The 22081-nt window shown below is 55.1% G+C and overlaps 1 protein-coding gene and 1 non-coding gene across 9 annotated transcripts in view; one reads left to right on the top strand and one right to left on the bottom strand.

Moving 5' to 3' along the window:
* The window catches only part of ALPL (alkaline phosphatase, biomineralization associated), an 86489-nt gene that overhangs the window by 60437 nt on the left and 3971 nt on the right, over positions 1 to 22081 (top strand). For 7 of the 8 annotated variants that reach the window (XM_070777315.1, XM_019982017.2, XM_070777311.1 and 4 more), the window contains exons 2-9: positions 5104 to 5267; positions 10464 to 10583; positions 10865 to 10980; positions 12414 to 12588; positions 13556 to 13731; positions 17119 to 17262; positions 18852 to 18921; positions 20908 to 21042. In XM_070777315.1, the coding sequence (XP_070633416.1) occupies positions 5207 to 5267; positions 10464 to 10583; positions 10865 to 10980; positions 12414 to 12588; positions 13556 to 13731; positions 17119 to 17262; positions 18852 to 18921; positions 20908 to 21042 (997 nt within the window). In that variant the 5' untranslated portion in view covers positions 5104 to 5206. Of the gene's footprint in view, positions 1 to 2102; positions 2125 to 5103; positions 5268 to 10463; positions 10584 to 10864; positions 10981 to 12413; positions 12589 to 13555; positions 13732 to 17118; positions 17263 to 18851; positions 18922 to 20907; positions 21043 to 22081 lie in introns of those variants that run through there. The other variant, XM_019982061.2, reaches the window with a different exon arrangement.
* On the bottom strand, positions 3932 to 4039 carry LOC139179368 (U6 spliceosomal RNA). The gene has a single exon (XR_011563740.1). It is a non-coding gene; the product is annotated as a U6 spliceosomal RNA (small nuclear RNA).

The raw sequence follows: 22081 nt of genomic DNA, 5'->3' as shown, positions 1-22081 counted from the left end.
TGGGAGAGAGATGTTAGGAGGAGAAGGCAGCGGGTTCTCTGATGCAGGAACTGACCAGCATCACACAGCTGGGGAGTGATGGATCTGGGACTTGAACCAGACTTGCTGGCCGTGTGACAGCTCAGAACGGCTTTCCTGATAAGCCCCATTTTCCCCCATCTACCCTGCCTATATCATTAGGGTGTGGTGAGGGTCTGATGCAAAGTGAGAAAGAAAAAGATGTAAGGGAGTAGCGCGATGGGTTTCCTGTTTTCATAGTGAGCTCGGTGGGCTTTCTGTCGCCAGGAGAAGGGCCCCTCCCTTGGCACCAAGAGGATAAAAGCATCTCCTCCCACCAACTTTGGGTGCTTTGTTCCACGGGATCTGAGGTGTCCCAGGAGGCTGGATGTATAATTGGAAAAGGCCTGGTCTCTTAGGCACCCAGGCCCCGTGGGTGTCCAGTGGCTTCACCTCTCTGAACCTCAGCTTCTGAATCTATAAGCCGGGAACTATAATCACCATCCTGACTTGAGAGGTTGTCGGAAGCCAAAGAAAAATGAAGGGCTTCCCTTGTAGCTCAGTTGGTAAAGAATCTGCCTACAATGCAGGAGACCCGGGTTTGATTCCTGGGTTGAGAAGATCCCCTGGAGAAGGAAATGGCAACCCACTCCTATTCTTGCCTGGAGAATCCTATAAACTGTAGCCTGCCAGCCTTCTCTGTCCGTGGGATCGCAAGGGTCGGACCCGACTTAGCAACCAAACCACCACCACCAAAGAAAAATGAAAAGGGGGTTGGGGACACTTGGGAAGCAGGAAAGGCCCCTCTAGGCAGGTGGCGGTTCAGCGCCCTCCAGCCTGTGTGTGCTGCCTCTCTGGTGATGGCTGGGTTTGCACACCTGGCTGAGGCTTGACCAAAGCCTCCTTGCCACCTTGCAGGGCTGGTACAATCCCGGACCTGAAGCAGTGCTGGGGTTGGGGTTACAGCTGTGATGGCCGGGTTCAAATTCCAAGTCCATCATCGCACCTCTGAGCATCTGTTTTTCCTTCATCTGGAAGTGCTCAGTAAGGACAGTTGCTCTTATTCTGGACATGGGTTCACCTCTCTGGCTGATTCAGTGCAGACTCAGGTTCCTGGGCGTGGAAATGGGTTGCAGCAGCAGCTAGTGCTGGGAAAAAACGATTGTGCAATTTGTCCCTCCCCCATGGCCTTTTCCCCTTTGGCATCAGTGGGTTTGCTTTCTGGGTCTATGAGTCTGTTTCTGTTTTGTGGGCGGGTTCGTTTGTACTGTTGTTTTGAATTCCCCACGTAGGCAGTGTTGAATGGTGTTTGTCTTTATCTGACTTGCTTTACTTGGTATGATGGTCTCTGGGACAATCTGTGTTGCTGTGAATGGCATGGTTTCATTTTTTTTATGGCTGAGTAATATTCCTGTGTGTGTGCCACGTTTTCTTTATCCATTCTTCTGTTGACAGACATTTGGGTTGCCACCATGTCTTGGCTATACAATTTTTTTACGTTTTTAGGAATTCTCTTTTGGCAAAGCAGAATCATCCAATACATTAGTGTTTAAAAAAAAAGAAAAAAGATCATGACCCCAGGTAGGGACTCCTTTCCTTCTGTGCTTTTATTCCACAAGGTGCCCAGCACAATGACCGACACATAGTAGGTGCTTTTCCTATCCTGGCTGGTCAAGAATCTCCAGGAAAACAGGCAGTGTCTGTCCTGTTCCCCACTGAGTCCTTAGCACCTTGAATAGAGCCCGGTACCCAGCAGGTGCTCAATAATGTTTGGGCATGAAGGAGGAATGGGCAGGCCTCAAGTGGGGGTGGACTAGCCGGGGGGACGAGAGCCTCGGGGATTGTCCCTCCTCCCGTTTCGCCCCTCCTGGGCTAATCCCCAAAGATTAAGCCCAAGGAGCAAAGCCAGGTCAGGGCCACTGACCCAGGGCTTTGGAGCAGGTGTCCAGGGCTCATGTGACTGAGTGTTCCGGGTTGTGGTGGCTGCTCCTTGGGGCCCTCTTGGCTCAAGATGGCCCTGCTGTCCCCCACCCTGGACCTGGTCCTCACAGCAGTCCTCAGCCTCCTCTTCCTGGTGCTGACCTTGGCCTTGGTCTGCTTCTTGACCCGTCTGGCCCGGCCCCTCAGGTAGGGCTCGCCCCAGCCTGACTCCCGCCCTGCCAGAGATCCTGCCCTGGATTCGTGTGGCTACTGTTTGCTCTTGTGGGAGGGGGAAGGGTGGGCACTGGTCGCTCTCCCTCTCCGTGGTGGGGAAACCAAGGCCCCAGGAGGTTGAGCCAGCTGGAGATTGAATCGCGCTTGGCCACGGACTAGCTGAGAGCCTTTGCTCAGGTTCCTGAACTGTAAACGGGATCTAACGGCACTTGTTAAGTGGGATCACAGATATACACTGTTGTTAGCGCAGGGCTGGATCCGAGTGCCCAAGAAGTGGCAGTGATTTGTATCAGTCCTGTTACTCTGCCATGTGTCCTGGACCTTCTGAGGCCCAATCCAGGCCTGGCTTTCTGCCCAGCTTCAAAGGGCTCCAGGGCCCTCTGTCCCAGGATGCTGAGTCAGTCCTCAGGGCCAAAGCCCAGCCTCCGCTTCCTCCCCTAACCTACCAAGTAGCTGCTCCTCCCTCAGCCAGGGCTTCTGCACCCTTGCTGTGCATAATCAGGGCACGTAGCTGGGAGCCTGGCAGAGACGGTCAGGCTGGGAGGTGGGGGGCGGGGGTGGCGGTGAGGAGGGCAGACACACACCCCGAGGCTCCATTCTGAACTGGTAGAGCGCTGGCAGAGGGTGGTGGGCAGCCGGGGTCCCTGAAGCCCCAGACGGAGCCCCACGCAGCCCATCGCCCAGGGCCACCCACCCGGAAGCGGACTTGGAGCCTCTGAGTCCGGGTGGGGGCCGAGAGGAGGAGCCAACGGGGGCGACTGGCCCTGGAGTTTCCTAGGAGACCCTGGTTTCCTAGATTCTTGCCTCCTCTCCTTCCCAGGCTGAGGCAATGGGGAAAAGGCACCGGTTTGTCTTCAGAACAGACCTTTCTCAAAGCCACAGCCCTGGGGTCAAAATTCAGAGCATTCCATCCTGAATCGGGGAACTTTTCATTGTTAGCGTTTACAGAGCCGATTCTGTGTGCACGGGGTTGGGAGTCAGCGATGGGGAAGAGGTGGGTCTTCACTCTCTCGGAGCATCAGGCTAGCAGAGGAAAATGACAAGAATCCCAGGCAGGGCCGGCTGAGCCTTGGAGAGCTCCTGGGGCCACCTTCACTTTCTCTTTTCCTTACTGATGTGTCTGCTTTGGATCTGTGGTGCAGACAGCTGAGTAAGTCCTATTCCTCAACGTATGGGCTTCTATCGTGAGCTCAGTTTTTGTTTTATTTGTTCATTTTCCCCTTCATCCCTGCTCCCCAGTCCCAGTCCCAGCCGTTCTCCAAATGTCTTCATGCCAGCATGCTTTAAACTTTAGAGCTGGACGTGACTTATCGACTAAACAGCAACAACCATCATTAGAGTCACGATCTATGCTCCTAGGTCGGCTCCCAGGTCGGCTCCCCTCGCTCAGCCTCACCTTCATGGGAGGCATCCCTGTTGATGTGTATTCTTCTCAATTATCCTCATTGTTGTCTAAATTTCCTTCTCGTGAACCCATACAATGCATTTATCCATCTCACCAAGGATGGACAGAGGGTTGAATCAAGAATCAACATCCCTTTTCCAGGAGTAGAGTGGTTTCTTTTTTTTTTTTTAATTTTAATTCAAATTTATTTACCCTTTGATTTAAATGTTAATTTCATCCCTCCATACACACAAAAACCCTCACAGAAACATCCAGAATAACGTTTGAACAAATATCTAGTTTTGATCCCATGACACAGCCAAGTTAACACATAGAATGAACTATGACATATGTCTTAAGTAATTTCCATGGGACTGATATTTAAAAACAAAAGCAAAAAATATGGAACGCTTCATGAATTTGCGTGTCATTCTTGCACAAGGGGCCGTGCTAATCTTCTCTGTATCATTCCTATTTTAGTATATGTGCTGCCAAAGCAAGCACTAGAGTGGTTTCTTATCTCACACGCCACTGTCGTGGTAGAATGTTGTACCATTTCCCATAACAAATGAAATAATCATTTTTATCTTGGTTTTGGTGAAAATAGTAACATTAATTTCCAGTGAAACTCTTGCCATTCAAAATTCCTCATCTTCCAGTAACATTTATACACAACAGGGTTAGTACATTTCTCAACAGAGTTAGCACACTGCTCAGAAATAGTCATTCACAATCCTACTACCCATAGAAAACCACAGTGAACATTCCCGTGTGTCTCCTTTCAGTCTTTTTAAAAAATAACATTTGAAAAAAATTATAAAGGTAACATCTCAACACAGAAGGAAAATTTGGGAAAACAACAATGAAAAAAAACAATCAGTCATCTAACATGTCACGACCCGGAAATGATCACGCTTGTAAGACAATCTTGTCCTGTATGTCACTTGTATAGTTTTTATATCTCTTGCCATAAATGACAAGCTGCAGAAGAGATCGTAGCAAATATCGTTGTCCTGTAAGAGCAAATGTAGGTGTCCCTATGAGAAAAGGTGGACTCTTTGTTTTGTCTCTGATGTACTGGGACACGGATAATTCAAGGCTGAAGACAGATGTTCCAGAACAGAGCTTCTCACAGTAGGGTCTGTGAGCCAGCAGCCGCACCAGCATCTGGGAGCTTGTTAGAAATGCAGTCGGGGTCTCTGGGCCAGGGCTGGGGGAACTGGATCTGTTTCCACAAGCCCTCTGGAAAATTCTGATGCATCCTGCAGTTTGAGAAGCACTTCACAGAAAAGCTAAACTCTGATGGGTTCTGGGCTTCAGCTGGGTTCAAAGTGGGCCTTCACTTGAGGAACGAGAAGGAACCCGCTGGCAGCACAGAACTCACTTATGCCTCTACAGCTCTTTGTGTGGTTAAGCTTCCTGATGGAGGGACCACTTCGATTTGGCATCCTAATGCCTAGCCTCCTGTAATAAGTGGGAAATGAATGAATCAACAAACAAATAAGTGAATGAACAAATGACCTCTGGAGCTGTGACTTTCATGTCTTTTTTTTTTTTTTAATTTATAGGATTGGAACGTCAATTAACTTCTGACCACTGGCAGCCCACCTTTCCCACGCACATCCATCGCACCTCTGGGCTCCAGAGAGAAAGCAGGTCTTGGAGGGCGCCATGATTTCACCATTCTTACTGCTGGCTATCGGTACCTGTCTTGCCAGCTCCTTAGTGCCAGGTAGGATTGGGGGCAAGGGTGGAGGGAGGGGGAGAGCTGGTACAGCTGGGATAGGATGAGGGCAGTGTCCGTGGTCGGTCGTAGAGTCACCCACAGTATTTAAGAGCTGGAAACAAATGTTCAGAGCAGGACATCCCAGCTACTACATGTGCTTGTGCTGGAAAAGCCAGTCTTTTTCCTTCTATATTATTCTTTAATTGCAGTTTCTAGTCTCGCTTAGCTCTAGGAATCTGAAATAGAACTTACCCTATAAACTCTTCTATAAACTCCTGATAGAACATTTCTTTATATTTTGTAATTCTTGCTTTAAAACTCACCTTCAAGGAGTTGTATTTATTTTTTTGTTTTTGTAGTTTATGTTTCCTATTGGAAACTCACATGAAAGTGTTTCTATAGTGTGGTATTCTGTTTGATTCTTCGATCAATTCTGTCAGAGTGTTTATGTTAATTTCTCAGTTTGGGGCTCTTGCACTTTAAATTCAGGCTCAGATATGGACTGTTTTATAATTTGATTTATTTTTGACTGCTGGGTCTTCGTTGCTTTGCATGGGAATTCTCTAGTTATAGAGTGTGGGCTCGGAGTCGTGACACACGGGCTTAGTTGCCTCACAGCATGTGGAGTCTTCCTGGACCAGGGATCGAACCCGTGTCCTCTGCACTGGCAGACGGATTCTTATCCACTGTGGCACCAGGAGAGTCCTTCAGATTTGGAATTGAGTTCACATTTCATCGCTGGCTTTCTCTCTCCAACCCTTCCATATCTCCCAGGCAAAACACGTACCTGAAAGCAGTCTCAGCTGTTTTATATCTGCTCGGGGCCTCCAAGGGCCCCTCAATATCAGCTCCTGTGTACCTGCATGGTTTTGAATTCCATCTTAATTTCTGCCTCCTGGGAATTACCCTTCTGCCTCCTTTTTCTGCCTTCTGCCTTTTCTGCTTTTTCCCCCTTCTGCCTTCCTTGTTCAAGCTGTACACTGTTCTCAATTGTTTTTTCCTGCAGCATTTCAGTGTCTGTGGTAGAAGGGGAGTCTTCCTTAGCTCACTCCATCATGTGACTGGGAGTCCCCCAACTTGCCTTCCCTGAGCCTTGATTTCTCCATCTGCTCGGTGGAGATACTGATCTCTCCTCCTTAGGGCTGCTGTGGGAATTATAGGGGCAGTCACAGTGTCAGGCAGGGAGCAGGGGCTCATGGGCAGAATATATTTCAACGGATGAGGAAGTTGGGGTGCAGAGAAGGGACTGGGCCTCCCAGTCACACAGCACGTCCGCAGCGGGCCTGGGGACGGAACCTGAGCTGCCAGGCTCCCAGGCCATTGCTCCTGCTGTGATCGCATGATGCCTTTCAGTGTGACTCCTGGGGGCCCAAGGTCACTCTGGGACTGAGTTCTTGCTTTCTCAGCACTCACAGCCCTCTTGAAAGATGAGTGATGAAAGATGAGCAGGTGGATGAAACGTGAGAAAATGAAAAAGTGACAAAATGAAAAATCTTCAAATATTCAGCTCTTTAATTTTTCTTCTCTGCTTCATTTTAGCCATTCTGATGGGTGTGTAGTAGTGTTACATCGTGGCCTTTTCCTTTTTTAAAAAAATTAGGGGACTTCCCTGGCGGGCCAGTGGTTAAAACTTTACCTTCCAAGGCAAGGAGCGTGAGTTTGACTCCTGGTCAGGGAGCAAGCTAAGCTTAGTTTAGCTAAGCTTGACCAGCTTAGATGGCCAAAAAGGCCAAGGCTGTAAAACAAGTGATACATTGTAACAAATTCAATAAGGACTTTAACAATGGTCCACATCAAAAAAAATCTTTAAAAAAGTAATTAGGTGTAACTTACAGCAAAGTGCACACATCTTAAATATACAGCTTGATGAGTTTTGACATATTTTGGTACCCATGTAGCCATCACCCAGATCAAGAAAGGACATTTCCAGTCATGGGACGCCAAGGGCTTTCCTGTGCCACCCCCCGCCCCACCCCAAGCAGGGAAGAGGAAGTGACTAGGCTTCCTCTTGCTACCTTAGATGAGTTTTACCTGTTTGGGGGCTTCGTATAAATGGACTCCTACAGTACGTACTGATAAGTACTCTTCATGTAGCATTCGTTACAGCACGGGGATTTCCGAGTGTCCTTTAATGGTCTCCGAAAACAATAGCCTTCTGATGCTCAGTTGTCCAAAGCCACCGCTTAAACCAGTCCTCAGACCGTGGAGTCAGTTTGACATCCACCAAACCCTTCTTGGACCCTGGCATAGTGCTGGTAAGAAAGACAAGGGCTGTGCCTTCACCAGACTCCCAGTGCCCCGGGGAGCAGGCAGAGCAGGGAACTGGCAAACAGGTACAGGGCTCACCTGGAGAAGAAGCAACGGCAACAGGGAGGCTGAGGGCAGCCTGGCTCCAGGGTGTGCACCTGGTGCCAGGCGGAGGGCAGGAGGGGCAGAGGCTCATCACCACCCAGATGGCACCCAAATGGCCAATGAAGCTCCTTGACCAAAGCCTCAGCACTGTGGTCATATGTGGGAGGAAGGCAGGAGGGAGATTGAAACCCGCCCACGGCTAGTAGATCCCTGATCAAAACCATTAGCCCGCGGAGTTGGGAGTTAGTAGATGCAGACTCTTACATGTAAAATGGATAAACAGCAAGGTCCTACTGTATGGCACAAGGAACTATATTCAATATCCTGGAATAAACCGTGATGGAGAAGAATATGGAAAAAAAAAAGATATGTCAATAACTGAGGTTCGTTCCAGTAGTCATGTATGGATGTAAGAGTTGGAGTATAAAGAAAGCTGAACACCGAAGAACTGATACTTTTGAACTGTGGTGTTGAAGAAGACTCTTGAGAGTCCCTTGGACTGCAAGGACATCCAACCAGTCCATCCTAAAGGAAATCAGTCCTGAATATTCATTGGAAGGACTGATGCTGAAGCTGAAGCTCCAATAGTCTGGGCACCTGATGTGAAGAGCTGACTCATTTGAAAAGACCCTGATGCTGGGAAAGATTGAAGGCTGGAGGAGAAGGGGACGACAGAGGATGAGATGGCTGGATGGCATCACCGACTCGATGGACATGAGTTTGAGTAAACTCAGGAAGCTGGTGATGGACAGGGGGGCCTGGCGTGCTGCGGTCCATGGCATCGCAAAGAGTCAGACACGACTGAGCGCCTGAACTGAATGAAATTGAGAAAAAACAACAACTTCTATTTGAAAATCCAAGTTTAAGAAAAACAAAACCACTGGCCAAGGGGACTTGTCCAGGCTTTACGTCTTTCGGTCCTAGAACTGCCTGTGAGTAGCTCCGTCCTCTTGTTTTCCTAGAACAGAAATTCAAGTGGCAGGAACTTGCATAAAGGCACTCAGCTGGATGGAAGGACCACGGTCTCTGGGCTCCAGCAGGAGCCTCCAGCCAGGAGGTCTGAACTTAGGGAGCTTCGGAAGAGAGGGGTGGTGCTGGGGGCTGCCGGTGTGAAGGTGGTGGGCTAAGGGATCAGGGTGAGGATGGGACCGCTGCGTGGGAGTGGGGCATGGACGGCTCCCAGGCTTGAGGTGAGAACGGCTTCCTTCCTGCCCTCATTGCCTGCCCCATGCAAAAGCACCGCCACGCAGTGTGGGTTTCCGGCTCCTCTGTGGCTCAAATCTCAGGATGTTCAGTTTCCCCATTCCGTAATGTGGAGGAAGTAATGGTAGCCATTCCATCAGGCTGCTGGGGAGGGGGAGGCACTTGGCACAAGCCTGGGCGCCGTGCATAAGAAGGGAGCGCTGTGAGGGGGTCCCTGGTGGTGCAGTGGTTGAGAACCCTGCCAGCGCGGGGGGGGTCATGGGTTCAGTCCTGGGGGTCGTGGGTTCAGGCCCGTGCAGGAGGATTGCACATGCGGGTGTCTTCCAACGAGAAGCGCTCTGCAACTAGAGAAAGCCCACGTGCAGCAACAAAGACCCAGCACAGCCATAAAAAAAGGAAAGCTGTGCTCTTCACCCGCACTACGAGCCTGGGCCTGAGCTGGGCCAAGAGCTGAGGCCTGTGTCTTCAGCTGTGAATGTGTAACATGACCTTGGACACGACCCTCCCACCTCTCATGGCCTCCGCCTTCCTTCCGGGCAATGGAGGCCACTGAAAGAGAGAATCCCCGAGGAGCGCCCTTCTCGAGGCTTCTGTGCCTGGATAGGCAGGCTTGGTGAGGCCCGAGCACAGAGGAGAAACCAACAGGAGGTGGGAGGGCCCTGATGCCCTGGGGGGGTCTCTGGGGCCTCTGCTTGGAAGGAAAGGGGAGTTCGGGTCTGGTGTGGAATTGTTGGGAGTGAGGTGTTGATCTTCTCCTGTAGGTCCGTGTGTTGCCTTATCTAATCCTGTCCTCATGAGACCCTGAGGGTGCAAACACCCGCATCTGACAGGGAGGAGACTGAGGACCAGGGAGCTCGGCTTCTCCGCACAGCAACTGTTCTGCGAGGGCTCTCAGGCACTAGAGTGCTCTTTCTGCTGGAAAATTGATGACTCAACCCATGGACATGGTCGGGGGGTTGGGTGGGGAGAGACAGAGAGCGAAAAGAAGGCATTCCTGGTTTTCCAAGGAATTAGGGACACAGAGCATCTTCTTGGCCAATTTACACTAACAAGAGTGAGGCTGTACCTGGCTCCTTTAAGTTTGTTACGGTAAACAGAAAGGCAAGCCTTGCTTTCCAGCCCTGCTAAATAGCTGTTGCTGAGTCAGGTTCCTGCCAAGCCTACTTTAATGAATAAGCCAAGTAGAGTTTATAATTGATAGCTGGGATACATCTGGGAGTTCCTGCCATTGGAAGTAGCTTGTTCTCTTGAATAGGTTAAACATTACCCTCCTGATTGTGCTCGCACTGTTCATTTGCTGCCTGAGCACAATGCCTCTCCACTGGGTGGAAGGAAAGAGCGTGGGCTTTGGAGTGAAGCCCAGGTCTGCCAGTGTCTGTCAGAGCTGTGTGGCCTTGGGCGAGTCACTTGGCATCTCTGAGCCTTGGTTCCTTCGCTCTCGGGTGTGGGGAGAAGACCCAGAGTCCTCAGGCTTGTTTGGCCTGGCAGAGGCTGGCAGACCTCAGGATGGCTGTCTGGGATGGGGCAATGACTGCTTGCTCTGCTGACTGCAGGCAGGCACACCATCGCCATGAGAAGTTGGGGTCTGTAATGGCTGGGGGAGCTGCCCCGCTCCTGCTGAATAACTCTGCCTCTCTGTCTCTGCAGAGAAAGAGAAAGATCCCAAGTACTGGCGAGACCAAGCTCAGCAGACCCTGAAAAATGCCCTGAGGCTTCAGACTCTCAACACCAACGTGGCTAAGAACGTCATCATGTTCCTGGGAGACGGTGAGGCCTGGGGTGGGGGACCCGGGGTGGCAGGCAGAGGTGAGGGGGCCGTGTTGTAGAGGCTCGGGCTCTGGGGGCATGTTGCAGAGGATGGGGGTGGGGGTGGGGGCGCAGGCTGTGGGCCCTGAAGGTCTAAGGAAGGAAGGAGGAAGGTCAGGTTCTGGTGCCCCTGCCTGACCTGCCTCTGCCCCAGGCTGGGGGGCTGTGGGGCCCTGAGAGGCCTGATTGAAGAGGCAGGAGCCCAAAAACCTGAGCTCCCCACCCCCCAACCTCTACCACAGGTATGGGCGTGTCCACCGTGACAGCTGCCCGCATCCTCAAGGGGCAGCTCCACCACAGCCCTGGGGAGGAGACCAAGCTGGAGATGGACAAGTTTCCCTACGTGGCCCTCTCCAAGGTGAGCTCCAGCCCTGAGCCTCCCACCTTCCAGGAGGAAGTGAAGGGAAGTCGCTCAGTCATGTCCGACTCTTTGCGACCCCGTGGACTGTAGCCCACCAGGCTCCTCCATCCATGGGATGCTCCAGGCAGGAGTAGTGGAGTGGGTTGCCATTTCCTTCTCCAGGGGGATCTTCCCGACCCAGGGATTGAACCGAGGTCTCCCGCATTGCAGGCAGACGCTTTATCCTCTGAGCCACCAGGGAGGAAAGGGCAGGGGCGTGGCTCCCGCTAGACCCCTCAAGCCCACTGACAAGGCAATCAGCCCTCCTGGGGACTCCGTGGCCCCGGCGTGAAGAAAGGACAGCTGCTTCCTAAGACTTTGAGGATTTCAGCTCCCTGGTTTTAAGATCTGTTGACACACAACAAGCGTAGAGAGAAGGGCACACGTGTGCGGGGTGAATTTTCCGCCAACTTTCCACGTGTCCGTGTGACTAGCGTTGGGGCTGAGAAGCTGAATGTGGTGGCAGCTGGGGCTCCTGCCCCGCAGCCCCCTGCGGTTCTGCTCCCTGACTTTTGGTGCCATGGATTAGCTGTTCCTGCTTTTGCGCTTGATGAGAATGGAATCGCGCAGCGTGTACTCTTTGCACGGGGCTCTGTGACGCTCATTTCTCCCAAGGCGGCTCAGATGGAAGCTGGCAGCTCTGTCACGGGGGTTGTCATTGCTAGTGCTGGGGGTCCTCTAGATGCTGTGGGCAGATAGTTTCAGGGTCCCCACCGGTGGTCTGAATAAAAGGAAAGTGACGTCGCTCAGTCATGTCCAGCTCTTTGCAGCCCCATGGACTGTAGCCTACCAGGTTCCTCTGTCCATGGGCTTTTCCAGGCAAGAGTACTGGAGTGGGTTGCCATTTCCTTCTCCAGGAGATCTTCCTAACCGTGGGATTGAACCTGGGTCTCCCGCATTGTAGGCAGACGCTTTACCATCTGAGCCACCAGGGAAGTCTGAATAAGGGGGTCCGCATTTCCTCCTCCCAGATCCTGCCTCCCCCTCACTTTCCCTCCCCTTCCCCAGCCTCCCTCCCTCCCTCAAGAACCCTCTCCCTTCTCCACACTCACCTGCCTTTTCCACCCCTTGCTGGCTCCCGGAGCCCCAGACCCAGGGAGAGCTGACCCAGGTCTCACCCTCTGCCCAATGAGTCTCCATGTGCTAGAACACTGCGTTCCTGCCCCTTCCTGTTACCCTGGCTTCCAGGGCATGGGGGTGGGCAGGAGGCAGGCAGCTAGGGGATCTGGTGGCTCTAGGTGTGGGAGGACCTCGGTGGGCAGCAGGGCTCAGCTATGACCGCAGGAGGCCTCTGTCTCCCTTGTGTCCAGGCCCCATGCTGTGAGTGGGGTTGGGGGCAGCAGGGTGGACCGAGGCCAGGCCATCTCCTGACCATCCTTTTCCACCTGCAGACGTACAACACCAACGCCCAGGTCCCTGATAGCGCAGGCACCGCCACCGCCTACTTGTGTGGGGTGAAGGCCAATGAGGGCACGGTGGGGGTGAGCGCAGCAACCCAGCGCTCCCAGTGCAACACCACTCAGGGCAACGAGGTCACCTCCATCCTGCGCTGGGCCAAGGACGCAGGTGAGTGGGGCGAGCCGTGCGGAACGGGGCCCGGCTCTGTGACCTGTCTGGGCCTCAGTCTTCCCAACTGTACAATGGGGAGAGAGCAGAAAAAGAGGCTCGCCAGGGCCCTTCCAGCTCCCATGTTCTGGGACTCCGCAAAGTCTTCCGGGACTCTCTTGCATGACAGCAAAGTCTCGCGGTTTAGGGGATTGCTCAGTGTGGGTTTGCTCCCAACTCATTTCCCTGAGTCTATTTGTTTGTGCTTGAAAACGTAGCCCCTCGTAGGTTCAGCTTGAGGAAGGTGAGGGATCTAGCCCAGCTCTGGTCTCATGGGAGTCCAGTAGCTGTCTTTCCCCGTTCCTTTCCTCCTTGGAACTGGGAGGCACCATGATGTCCCCCTGGCACCTCTGGAGTCACGGTGTGAGTCTGGCTGATGTAGGTGACAGAGCCACACTCCATCTGAGAGCTCTTCGGAGGGCCCCCTGAGTTCTTGCAGGGCAGCCGTGGGGCTTCCTGCAGGGGTGGGACTCGGGGGGTCCTCGGTGGAGAGGAGGGCTCCCGCCTAGGTGCTCACGCTTCAAGGGCCCTCGGGAGCAGGGAGGGTCAGAGAGGCAGAGGGTCTGAGCTGTCTGGCTATTTGGAAGCCACCCACCCTGCCGTCCCAGGTAGCTCAGCGCAGAACATGCAGGAGACCTGGGTTCAATTCCTGGGTCGGGAAGATCCCCTGGAGGAGGACATTGCAACCTGCTCCAGCATTCTTCCCTGGAAATTCCCATGGACAGAGGGGCCTGGTGGGCTACAGTCCATGCGGCCAAAGAATCGAGTGACTGAGCACACACGTAAGCCTGCCTTAGTACCGATGCAGAGCCTGGGGCCAGGCCGGCAGCGGAACTGGCCCATCTTTAGCTAAGAGAGAGAAAGAGAAGAGCTGGTTTGGACAGCCCTATGTCCAGATGAACCCGACCCCTCCTCCCCCACTCCTCAGGGAAATCCGTGGGCATCGTGACCACCACGCGCGTGAACCACGCCACCCCCAGCGCCTCCTACGCCCACTCTGCTGACCGGGACTGGTACTCGGACAACGAGATGCCCCCGGAGGCCCTGAGCCAGGGCTGCAAGGACATCGCCTACCAGCTCATGCACAACATTAAGGACATCGAGGCAAGTGCGGGGCAGGTATAGCTGGGGCAGGGCGGGTGAGGCGGGGCCCCTGGTGGGCCTGAGACCTCAGGCCCAGACTGGCCCAGGATAAGTGGCTTGGCCTGGGTCTGCCCTCACCTGGGAGGGCTCCTGGCCCATTAGGGGATTTGCGGTTGGGGCAGGGAGGCACTGTGGGATTTCACCGCAGTGGGACTGAGGGATGAACCCTGAGGTGGCCGCCACCGCGCCCCGAGAGTCAGGCGCCCAGGGATTATTCTATCCATTGGGAATTGGTGCTGCCCTGGAGCATGGGGGTGACACGGTGCCATCTGAGGGGAGTACCCGCCCCATATGTTCCCACATGCATGGACAGGCGCGAGTCCCGTGCACTCAGGCAGCATGCCCAGAGAAAAGGTGATGTGCAAGCTGTGGTTGGTGCAGGCTCTTACTTTAAAACTTGGGGTCATGTCCTTGGCCTGCTGTTTGCTAGCTATGTGACCTTGGGTCAGTTACTTAACCTCTCTGAGCCTTCCCTTCTAAAGCCCTTTTGTGAAATGTACCTACCTTATAAGCCCATTGCAAGATCTAGATAAAATAATCCCTGTAAGAGTTTAGCGCCAGGCCTGATGCCTTGTGAGTGTTCAGAAGGTGATAGCATTTACTCAGGAGCCGCCATGTGTCCCTGCCCTGAAACACGAGCTGTGACGCACGGAGCAGGCTTAGCACATGCCCCAGTATCATCCACCTGAAGCTCAGATGGGCCCCAGCCTCTGTTTCTTAAATGAGACCCTCTAGTTGGTTCCCTTTTCAAGGTCTTGTTACTTACCTTGCCGGGAGTTTGGGGGTTGGGGGGCGGGCTGGTGAGGGGGAGAGAGGACCTCAGCCCCTGAGCTTAGAATGGGGGTTCAGGGAGGCTCAGAGAGAGAGCCCCCAGGCCCCTCCCACTCCATCTGCTTCTACCCCCACCAGACTAACTCCCTGGCTCCCAGACCCCCCATGCCATCCCCCCAGTTTCTAAGTGCCACCTGCCCCTCTTCCAACCTCTCGTTTCTCTTCCGAGCTGTGGATTGAGCTGCCCTTCTCCGGACGTGCAGTCCTGGTGACCAGCTCCTAGCGAGCGAGTATCTCAGGCAAAGCGCCCTTCTGACTTTGCAGGTACCCAACGGGTCGCTTCCCTCCCCCGAGCCTCAGGGTCCCCACGTGTGTAGTAAGAGCAGAGCGCCCCCCTCCCCCCGTCCCCTCCCCTCCTCCCGGGGCTGCTGGAGGCCGAGGTGAGGTCATGGATGTGAGAACATTTGTTGTACAAGTGCAGGCTGCAATTACGGGACTGCTCTTGAGAGAGATTTGGCGGCAGCCGCCTGAGAAGGGGACAGGAGCTTAAAGGAAGGCTTTGCTGGCGGAGGAGGCGGGCGCGGGGGTTGCGCCCCGGCCTGAGTGAGGGGTGCGGCCGCTGGGAAGCCCACCCCGCCCCCACCTCCTCCCTCAGCCCCCTGTCCTTCTCTGCCCCTCCATTGCCACCCCACCACAGAGCCCCCCAGGCTGCACATGAAACAGAAATGCTGGTGTCCGCCCTGAAAATAAATATCTTTTACTAAAAAAAAAAAAGAAAGAAAGAAAAAGAAAAATGAAAGACACAAACCCAAAGCCCAAAGCCAAACAGCAAGTCTGTTATTTGGGAGTTTAATGAGTGTGTGAAGTCCCTGCTGGGGCTGGAGATGACGAGGCTCCCGGCAAGAAGATTGGGGGCTTCATTTTCCATTCTGAAAATGCCAAGGGGTCAGGTTCTGTGGGAACAGTCTGGGGGGGCAGGGAGCCAGTGACCCGGGGTCCCCTTCTCCTTTCTCTCAGAAGCCTGCCCCGCCCTGCAGAGCACCCAGCTGGAGCTGGCCGTGAGAAGCTTGCCTTCACGGAGCCACCCTGAGCTCCACTACTTCTGGCCATGAGAATGCCTTGCGGGGGAAGCCAGCCCCCCGGGGTGGGGGCGGCCAGGACTGGACTGCCCGTCACTGCGTTTCCTCCTGGGACAGTCCTGTGCGTGGGCTGTCCATTCCGTTTAATAGATGGACACATGGAGCCAGACAGCTTAAGCACCCAGACCTTGGTCAAGATACAGCAGAGCCAGGATTCTAACTCCAGGCTGACTTCAAAGGCCTTTCTGGTTCCCGGGATCCAGGATGGCCCTGTATCCACCACCTGTACCACCAGCCTGGACTCCTGGCTCCCTGTCCACCCGGCAGAACCTGGGTTCTGAGGAGGGCGCCTGTGAGATGCCAGCCCCAGGGACGGCAGGTCTAAGGCTGGGCGTCACTGGACTCTGCGCTCCCGAGGTGTCAGCCAGGGGCAGCGGCCTGGGCTGACGCCCGCGGTAACAGGAGGACACCGGTGTGGTGGTCACCGCGGGCGGCGGCTGTTATGCCCTTGGCCCCCGTTTTAAAAATAGTCAGGACTTCAAACATGGACTCCCAAGGAAAACAAACAGCCCCGCGTCCGTCTGCCCGCATGGGTCAGCGCAGTGGGTAAAATTAGCCTGGCGGTGACTACACAGACGTGGGCGCTGGCCCGCTGTTTGCCAGGCTCCCAGCTGGGCTGCCCCAAGGCCTCCCTGGCAGAGGCCTCTCGCCTCCCGGGTGGGGGCAAGGAGGCAGCTCTCGGTCGGAGTCCCCATCCTCCGCTCCATGGACACAGCAGGAGCTGGAGGGGCCTTGGGTTCACATCCTGGCTCTGTCCCCTTGCTGGCTGTGTGGCCTTAGGGGAAAGAAATCATATTTCTGCACCCATTTATTTGGGAGAGGTCACGTGGGCAGCCTTGCAGCCTCGTATGACGCTGAACAAGATCAGGTATCTCGGGCCTTTAGGGCTTCTCAGGTGGCTCGGGGTAAAGAATCCGCCTGCCGATGCAGCAGACTCGGGTTCCATCCCCAGGTCAGGAAGATCCCCTGGAGAAGGAAATGGGCAACCCACTCCAGTATTCTTGCCTGGAGAATCCTGTGGACAGAGGAGCCTGGCGGGCTACAGTCCATGGGGTCACACGTGTGGGACACGACTGAGCGACTGAGCAACAGCCGCAGTCTCAAGTCCTTAGTGCCCGACACGTACGCTGTAAGATGCTATCGCTCTCACGCCAGCCGAAGCTGGTACTGGGCTTCTGGAAAGCCAGGTAAGGGAGGTTAGCACCAGTATTGCGCTCCGAAGCCCAAACCACAATCCCGGTAGACTAGTGATTTCATTTCCGGCCCAGCCGGAGGAGCAGAGGCTCAGGGAGAGTGGCGCACACGGAGCCAGGATTCACCACGCCGGAGAAACGTCCACTCCGCCCATTCCCCGGGGAGCCCAGCTCTCCAGGCGGACCTCTGGGAACCTCCAGACGGCATGGCACCCCCAGGGTACTGATGGCTGTGTCCCCTTTAGGTGATCATGGGCGGCGGCCGGAAGTACATGTTCCCCAAGAACAGAACCGATGTGGAGTATGAGCTGGATGAGAAGGCCAGAGGCACGAGGCTGGACGGCCTGAACCTCATTGACATCTGGAAGAGCTTCAAACCGAAACACAAGGTAGCCTGTCCAGGGGCCTGGGTGGGGAGGTGCTGGGGGCGTCCTTCTCTGCATCTGTTCATTTCTGTAGAATGGGTTTGTAATTCTTAGCTCAGGCCCAAAGGACCTTATGGGTGTCTGAATGGCACATAGTGGGTGCCCCTTGATTCCTTCCTTCAGGCAGTGAGGAAGAGGGTGGGTCAAGGAATGACCTGCACGGACATGCAGCCCACCGGCACCCCTACTGAGTGGGGGCCCCTGGCTAGGCCTGAGGTCCAAAGGATGAATCAGATGGTCAAGCAAACGTGGAACACTGTACTTGGATGGCGAGATGCCCAGGACCTACGGGAACTCAGAGGGGACAGACCACAAGGGAGGGGCTGAGAAGCCCCGAAACGGGGGAGGGGAGGAGGCCACGGTGCAGGGAATCTCCCAGGCCACCGTGGCAGACAGGGGCCAGAGTCAGGGCACGTGCTGGCCAGGGAAGGGGGGCCGAAGCGTGGGAAGACCTGGGCACTGGCTCCCGGGAGCAGCTCCGGCCCGTGAAATCCATCTGCCGGCCGCGGGGCCTGGGGCAGCTGGGGTCTGGAAATGACTGTGGTCGGAGCTGAAGACAGTGGGGAGCAGCCTGGCGGCCTCTTTGATGTCACTCTGGGGTTGGGTTTCCGAGGCTTCCAGGCCTGGCCCCTGGGGAGGCCTTGTGGGATGGGGCTGGGCCAAGACTGAGGTGGGGGTAGGGACAGGGGAATGGCCCCCTGGGGTGGGTGGGGGGCAGGACCCAGCTGCTTTGAAGTCTCTCCGTGCCTTCTGAGTCAGCGCTGGCTAAACCAGAGCCCCTTCCCAGCCCAAGCTTGAGAGACACCACCACTCCAAGCCTCGGTTTCTCTACCTGGCCCCCCGGGCACGAAGTGAGGGACAGCAGGGGAGCCCCACTTTCTTAGCCTTCCCACCTTCCTTCCCAGAGCAGCCCCGGAGGTTTGAAAAACCCCTGATCCCAATGCCATCACCCAGAGAAGGCGAGGAGCTTGCCTAAGGACACACAGCTGATTCCTGGTAGTTGAGGGCCCCACCCCCCCGTCCAGGCCTGAATGGCACCCTCTCCAGGCAAGCTGGCCAGTCCCTTCCCATGGCCTCTGCAGAAGCTGTACTTCCTTTACTCCCCTCTTGGCTGGGGTCTCCAGGCAGAGCTAGGGCCTTGCTCCCTTCCCGGCTCTGAGAACACCCACAGCCCACACCTCAGTGAGTGCTCAAGGCCGCTGGTGACCTGTGCCTTCCTCCTCTTTGTTCCACAGTCCTTCCCCTGCTTGGAAGTCTATTCCCTGACTCCAGCCTGTTCAGTTCTTACTTGTCCTCCAGGTCCCCATTAGGACCTCACCTCCACCAGGGAGCCCTCCCTGATCTCGTCTCTAGGTTCACAGTGCCCCTGGTCTCAGAATTCTCATCACCTTGCGTTAAAATTACCTGTTTATTTGCCATTTCTTGAAGGCAGGGATGGTAGGTCCTCAGAGAGGGGCTGTTAAATGACTGAAGGACGCACATGCGTGCCCCAGACTCTGAGGCCAGCTGGCTCCCCCAGTCCCAGCATGACTGACGCTGGCCCTTCCTTCCAGCACTCTCACTATGTCTGGAACCGCACTGATCTCCTGGCCCTTGACCCCCACAGCGTGGACTACCTCTTGGGTAAGTGGAGAGGGTGGAGTGGACATCCAGCTGGGCGCCCTGGGGCCAGGGCTGTGTGAGCCAGCACTGGGGGATGAGGCCCCAGCCACCTCCCTCCACAACTTAGGGACCTTTGTCCCAGGCTCCAGGACCTGGGAGGGGTGAGGGAGGGGTTCTGGTTCATAGAATTAGACCTGAAATTTGCTGGCTGTGCAGGGCGAACAGCTCCATTGAGCACAAAGGGAAACAAAGGTCAGAGAAGGAGATGACCTCTGGCCCGCATGGCCCAGGTGAGTCTGAACCCTAGCTGGTTCTGGGACTTAAACAAATCCTTGGCTGTGGAGCCAGGGGACCCAGAGCCAGCCCTGCGGAGCTGCCAGGGCAGAAGCCAGCTAGATTGTCTCTGCCGGTCTTGACTGGGGGGTGGGGGGGTTGCCCCCACCTCCCCAGGGACTGGGTAACAGCTGTGGGACCCGGGGCAGCTCCAGGTGAGGTGGGACGAGACCCTGAGTACCACCATGCAGACATCTGGGTCCCCATTCCCTCCTGGCTGTTGGGCCAGGCAGGTGGTGGCAAAGCCCCCTGCAAGGCTTTCTCAAGGAACACGGCCCCTGGGTCCTGGGCGTGTCCGCGGAGATTCTGGGCTTAGAGCAGGGCACCCGGAGGGTCGCTCCGACACACGCAGCTCTCTGCTCACCCGGGCCCCACAGCCCACGCTGCCTGTAGAGAATTACGCCTGTACCTGCAGAGCATGAAAATTCCGTGTATGGGTTCAAATCCAGCTCCTACCACTCATGAGCTGTGCAATCCTCTGTGCCTCCGTCTTCTATAAAATGAGGATTATGAATCCTCTGTACAGTGGGTACAGTGATCGGGTCTGCCTCAGCGCTGTCATGAGGATTAAATGAGCTAATGTATAAGTTATCTCTGTGGCTGCATAGCAGATTATCCCAAAGCTTTACAGTTTAAAACGAGAGCAAACACTTGCTCCTTCACGGTTTCTTTGGGTCAGGAATTTGGGAGTGGTTCAGCTAGGTCTCTCAGGAGGCTGCAGTCCTCTGAGGCTTGACTGGGGCTGGGGCTTCCAGGGGGCCTCACTCATGGCTAGTAAGTCAGTGTGGGCTGTTGGCAGGAGGCCCCAGTTTCTCACCGCGTGAATCTCTCCACTGAGCTGCTTGAGTGTCCTCACGTCATGGCGACTGGCTTTCCCCAGAAAGTAGGAGTTTGCAAGGCAGAAGCCACAGTGTCTTACGCTTGGGTCTGGAAGTCACACGCCGTCGTCTGGACAGCATTCTGTTGGATACACAGGCCAGCCCGAGTCAGTGAGGGAGGGCACGTGAGCGTGAATTCCAGGAGGAAGTGTTATTGGGCGACCTCTCGGAGGCTGGGGCCCAGGTGCTTCCAAAGCACGCAGGACGACATGTCCCAGAGTAAACGCTCTGTTCACTGGAGCCCCCTCTACGCGCCCACGCATGCAGGGCAAGGTGTTCTGGAAGCACACCCAGGACTGGAAAACAGCAACCAGTACATGTGGAATCTTGTGATATGAGCAAGGAATGGATGTCTCTCCTTGTTTCACGAGGGGAAAAAACCACACTCAGGGAACAGCAGAGACAGTGACCCCAAACCTTCTGTTTCACTGTATAAGCACTGAGCCCTTCAAACCTGGCCTGGAAACACACACCCAGGCTGTCTCATTGAGGCCGGGACACAGTCCTCTGCCATGTCCAGGGCCCTCCAAGGCTCGGATGGGCTGACGGAGTAGAATCCCAGGTCTCCCATTAGCAGCTGAACATAGCGAGTTACGGAACACCTGAGCCTCAGTCTCCTCCTCTGTGAAATGGACACAGTGCCCCCCTCACCATGGCGAGGCTGAGAAGACGAACGGAGGCAGCCCTCCCAAAGCCACCCAGAGCTACTTCCAGCCCCCACCTCCCTTTACCCCCCAGTCAGGTGTGAGAAGCCTCTGCTCCCCGAGACACCCACACCCTCCTGGCTCCTCCTCAGGTCTCTTTGAGCCGGGGGACATGCAGTACGAACTCAACAGGAACAATGCGACTGACCCTTCACTCTCTGAGATGGTAGAGATGGCCATCAGGATCCTGAACAAGAACCCCAAAGGCTTCTTCCTGCTGGTGGAAGGTAGGGGGCCCAGGCCTGGCTGCAGGGCTGCTTCCCTGGGAGCATCTAGGCGGGTTCAGGGTCGGGTGGTCAGCTCTCAGAGAGCACTGTCCCATTTGGGGATGAGCAGGGAGATTCCGTTGGGGAGGATGGGTCATGAACGAGAGAGGTGGAGAGAAGGGGCTGTGCTGAAGCTTCCAGCCCAACAAGCTCTTCTTCTTTGGGCATGGAGATGGCACATCCAGCTTACCAGTCCAGGAAGGCTTCCTGAGAGAGGAGGCAGGTTTCTTCCTTTTGGAAATTCCTCCCCAAAGCCTGTCTCCGGAGGGGTGTGCAGCCCCCTCAGCTTCACTCCTTCCCAAAGACAAGTCTGCAAGCCCCTGTAGTCAGAGGTGCCCTGAGCAGCTGCCCGGCTGGGCCCAAGGACACCAGCCCAGGGTCGACCAGATGCCCATTGGTCTGTGGCTGCCCTCACAGCTGGACAGCGGACCTCTGCTGTGACTAGGCCCATGTGGGGCCAAGGTTAGAGAGGAGACGGCCCAGGGCAGCCCCTGGGTGTATCCTGGGGGCCCCAGGGCTGGGAGAGCCAGGCCCTCAGGAGGCAGCAGTGCTGTCTGCCAGTACTCCTGGGGTTTCCCGGCGCTGTCTTAAGGCCCTGGACTCGTTGTCTGAGTGCTGCCACCCACTGGCTTCTGTGACTGTTACCTGTGCATTGCTGTAAAAATGAGGCCCAAAATAGTCCCCTTCTCCAAGAAGGACTATTAGCATCCATTGCGTCCAGAGACATAATGTACTTGGAAGGGGGCCCAGCAGAGAATAAACCCTCAATGCTTCTATTATTATCATTATTATGATTGCCCAATAGCTAAGGCGATCACAATAGAAAGTAAGAGGAAATGATAAAGTCTCTGGAATCTTCCAAAGTTCTAACAACTATTCACGTTCTGCCTGGACACACACACACACGGACACACTTGCACACATCCTCCCACCGTACATACACACACGCTCGGGCCCTTCCCCTCTCCAGAGGCCCGCGGCCGCCAACCCAGCTTGGCTG

Source organism: Bos indicus, chromosome 2 (genome assembly GCF_029378745.1).
Source record: "Bos indicus isolate NIAB-ARS_2022 breed Sahiwal x Tharparkar chromosome 2, NIAB-ARS_B.indTharparkar_mat_pri_1.0, whole genome shotgun sequence".
NCBI lineage: Eukaryota > Metazoa > Chordata > Mammalia > Artiodactyla > Bovidae > Bos > Bos indicus.
The sequence above is the reverse complement of the archived record's forward strand: the minus strand, read 5'-3'. Positions and strand labels throughout refer to the sequence as shown.